This window comes from Salvelinus sp. IW2-2015, linkage group LG5, assembly GCF_002910315.2.
Source record: "Salvelinus sp. IW2-2015 linkage group LG5, ASM291031v2, whole genome shotgun sequence".
Taxonomy (NCBI): Eukaryota; Metazoa; Chordata; class Actinopteri; order Salmoniformes; family Salmonidae; genus Salvelinus; species Salvelinus sp. IW2-2015.
In genome coordinates, this window is record NC_036844.1 from 11,776,874 (window position 1) to 11,783,152 (window position 6,279).

The following is a 6,279-nucleotide window of genomic DNA, read 5'->3' on the forward strand; positions in this document are numbered from 1 at the left end:
TATAATATAACTTATAATATAACCTATATAATATAATATAACCTATATAATATCATCTGTATACTATAATATAACCTATATAATATCATGTATATACTATAATTTAACTTATATAATATAACCTTTATAATATCATCTATATACTATAATATAACCTATATAATATAATCTAAATACTATAATATAACCTATATAATATCATCTATATACTATAATATAACTTATATAATATAACCTATATAATATATATACTATAATATAACCCATATAATATATATATTATAATATAACTTATATAATATAACCTATATAATATCATCTATATACTATAATATAACTTATATAATATAACCTACATAATATCATCTATATACTATAATATAACCTATAGAATATCTATATACTATAATAGAACTTATATAATATAACCTATATAATATAACCTACATAATATCATCTATATACTATAATATAACCTATATAATATATATACTATAATATAACCTACATAATATCATCTATATACTATAATATAACCTATATAATATATATACTATAATATAACTTATATAATATATATATACTATAATATAACCTATATAATATATATACTATAATATAACCTATATAATATATATACTATAATATAACTTATATAATATAACCTATATAATATATATACTATAATATAACCTATATAATATATATACTATAATATAACTTATKTAATATAACCTATATAATAGCTCCCCAGTGTGTTTGGATGGTTTAATGATGCACGGTTTGTACCAGCAGTTGTCACACGTTTCATAACTCTCTTCAAGAGCTCCATCCAATCCACATAACACTTGCTTCATCAGCTTTCAGAATGCAATTAAGAAAGGAAGGAAGCATTTTGTGGTTTGCAGTGCTTTTATAATGACCTGCCTGCTATCTCTCCAACCGAGCTGCTGAGAGAACGGAAAAGGTACATTACCATATAAGACAAATGGATGACACGTGCCAGCAGGTGAAGAGGTTTTTAGGAGGACTTCCTCCTTGGGCCAGCCTTCTTTGGGTGTTTGCTGATGTTGTCCATAAGAGATTACTACTCAAGCTACTTAAAATACCAGAGGCCATTCTTTATTTCAGAGGCTAGCTGAGTGGTAGGTAACAGAGGCCATTCTTATCTTTAGAGGCTAGCTTGGTGGTGGTAACAGAGGCCATTCTTATCTTTAGAGGCTAGCTGAGTGGTGAGGTAACAGAGGCCATCCTTATCTTTAGAGGCTAGCTGAGTGGGTAGGTAACAGAGGCCATTCTTTCTTTAGAGGCTGCGCTGAGTGGTAGGTAACAGAGCATTCTTATCTTTGGAGGCTCTTGGTGGTGGGTAACAGAGGCCATTCTTATCTTTAGAGGCTAGCTTGGTGGTGGTAACAGAGGCCATTCTTATCTTTAGAGGCTAGCTTGAGTGGTAGGTAACAGAGGCCATTCTGTATCTTAAGAGGCTAGACTTGGTGGTGGGTAACAGAGGCCATTCCTTATCTTTAGAGGCTAGCTTGGTGGTGGGTAACAGAGGCCATTCTTACTTTAGAGGCTAGCCTTGGTGGTGGGTAACAGAGGCCATTCTTATCTTTAGAGGCTAGCTGTGGGTAAGGTAACAGAGGCCATTCTTATTTAGAGGCTAGCTGAGTGGTAGGTAACAGAGGCATTCTTATCTTTAGAGGCTAGCTTGGTGGTGGTAACAGAGGCCATTCTTATCTTTAGAGGCTAACTTGGTGGTGGGTAACGAGGCCATTCTTATCTTTAGAGGCTAGCGTTGGTGGTGGGTAACAGAGGCCATTCTTATCTTTAGAGGCTAGCTTGGTGGTGGGTAACAGAGGCCATTCTTATCTTTAGAAGGCTAGCTTGGTGGTGGGTAACAGAAGGCCATTCTTATCTTTAGAGGCTAGCTTGGTGGTGGGTAACAGAGGCCATTCTTATCTTTAGAGGCTAGCTTGGTGGTGGGTAACAGAGGCCATTCTTATTAGAGGCTAGCTTGGTGGTGGGTAACAAGGCCATTCTTATCTTAGAGGCTAGCTTGGTGTGGTAACAGAGGCCATTCTTATTTTAGAGGCTAGCTGAGTGGTAGGTAACAGAGGCCATTCTTATCTTTAGAGGCTACTGAGTGGTAGTACAGAGGCATTCTTATCTTAGAGGCACTTGGTGGTAGGTACAGAGGCTTCTTTATCTTTAGAGGCTAGCTTGGTGGTGGGTAACAGAGGCCATTCTTATCTTTAGAGGCTGCTTGGTGGTGGTAACAGAGGCCATTTATCTTTAGAGGCTAGCTTGGTGGTGGGTAACAGAGGTACAAGGTTGTAACAGAGTACTTATCACTCACATCCAACTCATTCCCCAACACGGGTTCACATTTCCCCTATCCTCCCCTCTCCTCTAGCCTCATCCTCCTCTTCCTCTAGCCCTCTCCTCTCTCTTTCACCCCGCTCCCATCTTCCTCTACTCCCTCTCCTCCTCCTTCTCTCTCTACCTCATCCTCTCTCCTCTAGCCCTCTCCTCTTCTCCTCTTTTTAGCCCATCCTCGTCTCTCCTCTGTCCTCTCTCCTCTCTCCTCTGTCCTTTCTCTAGGCTCATCCTCCCCTCTGTCCTTTCCTCTCCTCTAGCCCAATCCTCCCCTCTCCTCTGTCATTTCCTCTTTCTCTAGCCCCATCCCCCCTCTCCTCTGTCCTTTCCTCTCCTCTGTCCTTTCTCTCCTCTAGCCATATCTCCCCTCTCCTCTCCTCTAGCCTTAAAAACAAGAGAGGCAGATTTAGGTCTGGCCCACTCCCTCCCTCCCTCACACCGGCCAATTATAGTCCCGGGAGGCATGGATGCCTGACTCAGTCTCCTAGCAACGGGGGTAAGGGATGAAACACGAGGAGGCAGCTAGTGCAGCTGGCTGGTCTGGCATTGGCAGCACATGCCGCTGTGCCACCAGCCAATTACCACTCACGCTGGCAGAGGAGAATGCAGTTGCCTAGCACCTGCACTGTAACGCTGTACATTCTTTGTTGGGGTAGGGGGTGTGGTGGTTGTGAGGGGGGGACATAGTAGAGACAGCATCGATACAGGCTGAGACCAGTGCCTAGAGCACAGCAGATAACCACTCCAGCTACACACTCCTCCATTGATAGGCTATGGTTGCCTAGCAACTGACACACACACACACACACACACACACACACAACACACACACACACACACACACACACACACCACACACACACACACACACACACACACACACACAACACACACACACACACACACACACACACACACACACACACACACACAACCACACGACCCAGCCTCTCAGGTGCCTGAGTTGTGGTTAACTGCATTTCCTCCATTAGCTGGAGTGGACCGGGGTATCGTGGTCTCTGAGGTCATATGTTATGGGGGCACTGGGAAAGCACTTTACAGACCAGTATACTCACTCCTACACTTTTACTTTTAACTAGTCAATGCTGGCTTCCTTTATATGAGCAGAGAGGGAGAGTGTGTGAGAGAAAGGGAGAGATGGAGGAGAGAGAGAGGAGGGGAGGAGGAGACAGAGAGAGGAGGGGAGGAGGAGGCAGAGAGAGGAGGGGGGAGGAGACAGAGAGAGGAGGGGAGGAGGAGACAGAGAGGGAGGGGAGACAGAGAAGGAGGGGAGGAGCAGAGAGAGGAGGGGAGGAGGAGGCAGAGAGAGGAGGGGAGGAGGAGGCAGAGAGGAGGGGGAGGAGGAGCAGAGGAGGGGTGGAGACAGAGAGAGGAGGGGAGGAGGAGGCAGAGAGAGGAGGGGTGGAGGAGACAGAGAGAGGAGGGGAGGAGGAGACAGAGAGAGGAGGGGAGGAGGAGGAGAGGAGAGGGGAGGGGAGGAGGAGGCAGGAGAGAGGAGGGGGAGGAGGAGGCAGGACAGAGAGAGACGTGTTTTATCTTTCTCCTTCAAAATCGAATTGCACAATTCTATCTGCGTTCAAACCTCCATTCATAAACTCACTGCAGGGACGTGTAATTTCCACAAAGTCTTGCTCGTTTCCAGCTCTATTGTTAATCTCTTCTCTGTCAGTCATTTATGGGAATAACAAGTGAAGAAAAGAGGGGTTTGAGTAACACCGTCTCTTAAGTCATGCCCTGATGATTGAACGAGTGGAGGCCCATGGCACTATGTCTCAGACTGAAATGTTCCTACCTCTCCTCCTCAGTGCTCGGTCACTGTCTTGTGCTGTCAGTGCCTAAAGTAACTATTTCAGCTAGCTATAACACTGACCCTGCGCGTTTAGAGCCAGCATTGTCAGGTAACAGGTGGACTGAGATGTTCCTACCTCTCCTCCTCTCTCAGTGCTCGGTCACTGTCTTGGTGCTGTCAGTGGCTAAAGTAACTATTTCAGCTAGCTATAACACTGACCCTGGCGCTTTTAGAGCAGCATGTCGGTAACAGGTGGACTGAGATGTTTCACTCTCCTCTTCAGTGCTCTGTCACTGTCTTGGTGCTTTAGTCTGTAAAACAACTGTTCCTAGCTATATCCTCACTCCTTTACGTGTTAGCTATATCCCTCATCTCTTTTCACAATGTTCTAGCTATATCCCTCACTCCCTTTACGTGTTCCAGCTATATCCCTCACTCTCTTTCACATGTTCTAGCTATATCCCTCACTCTCTTTACAGTGTTCCATCTATATCCCTCACTCTCTTTCACATGTTCTAGTATATCCCTCACTCTCTTTTCACGTGTTCCATCTATATCCCTCACTCTCTTTCACATGTTCTAGCTATATCCCTCACTTCTTTCACTATGTCTACTATATCCCTCACTCTCTTTCACGTGTTCCATGCTATATCCCTCACTCTCTTTACGTGTTCCAGCTATATCCCTCACTCTCTTTCACGTGTTCCAGCTATATCCCTCACTCTCTTCCACGTGTTCCAGCTATATCCCTCACTCTCTTCACGTGTTCCACTATATCCTCACTCTCTTTCACGTGTTCCAACTATATCCCTCACTCTCTTTCACGTGTTCCAACTATATCCCTCACTCTCTTTCACGTGTTCCAACTATATCCCTCACCCTCTTTCATGTGTTTCATTGACCACATACTACTCAAAATGCATGGCCGATGCATTGCTTCATTCTAAATGGGAAGCTAGTGTGGATAGTGGAGCAGACCTGTTGAGGCTGTTAGAACTGACATGGAGCGTTAGAGTCAGGGCCCATTCCATTTCAATTCAGGAAGTGAACTAAAATTCTAATTCAAATTCTCCTCAATGCCTTTCAATAAGATTAAAAATAAATAAAATCTGAATTGGTTTGGTTTACTTTTTAATTGACTGGAATTTAAATGGAATTGACCCCAAARCTGGTTAGAATAGAGGTGTTTGAGAAGTGCCAGACTTAGCCTATAGAAAGAGTACGTAGAGGGATACGGGGCGGCAGACTAGAATAAACTGGGAAACCACGGCTTATCCAGGTCAATCCATCAATCACGGGGCAGTTAGTCACTCAGCGGACAGTTTCCTGACAGAGGTGTGAGTGGTTTGGGATTGAGATTGAGGAGAGTGAGAATTATGGCCATTTCCCCCTCCGGAAATCTGCTGAGGAAGTAGTGTGGTAACCTTGAGGAGGAATAGTGATAGCAGAATATACTGAGGGTACAGGCAGCGCTGAAGAGTACTGAAGTACTCATTTTGGGTGCTGGTGCCAGCACTCTAAGTTTAGGTGGTAATTATATTTTAGGGCCAATATTCTATAATTGGTACTCAAGCAGTTGAACAGTTGAGGAGCCAGTGAGCACTGGCCCAGGGTTAGGGTTAGACGAGGAAGAGGATGAAGAGGCTGAGTAGGAYGTAGAGGATGATAAAGAAGATCTGTGGATCTGTTCTTTAATTGATAAATGAGGCTCCATTAKCAGAAAAGGCCATGATGAGTACCAGGTATGATTAAAGAGAACCTGAGCTAAAAGTAAGGAACATGAAACATGGATGGACGAGGGACGTCTAAGAAGGTAATGTATGATGTGTAGTAGTTCTGATGGTGTTGGTCTGGTGGTCTGTAGAGTCTGTCTGAGAGCCCTGCCTGTTAACGACTCAGATGATCTACCTCTTTGATAAATGATACTTATCTTTTCAGATTAAGTGACTTTCCCTGGGCAGAAGTGAGCAGTATTTCCCTGAGAAATAGTGAGCAGTATTTCCCTGAGAAATAGTGAGCAGTATTTCCATGGGCAGAGGTGAGCAGTATTTCCCTGAGAAATAGTGAGCAGTATTTCCCTGAGAAATAGTGAG

The 6,279-nt window shown here is 43.6% G+C and overlaps 1 protein-coding gene across 1 annotated transcript in view; it reads left to right on the top strand.

Moving 5' to 3' along the window:
- LOC111964495 (corticotropin-releasing factor-binding protein) overlaps nt 1-2,851 on the top strand; it is a 14,688-nt gene extending 11,837 nt beyond the window's left edge. The window contains exon 7 of the mRNA XM_024147091.2: nt 2,760-2,851. Coding sequence (XP_024002859.1) covers nt 2,760-2,851 — 92 coding nt within the window. The remainder of the gene's footprint in view (nt 1-2,759) is intronic.
- Nucleotides 2,852-6,279: the final 3,428 nt, after the last annotated feature.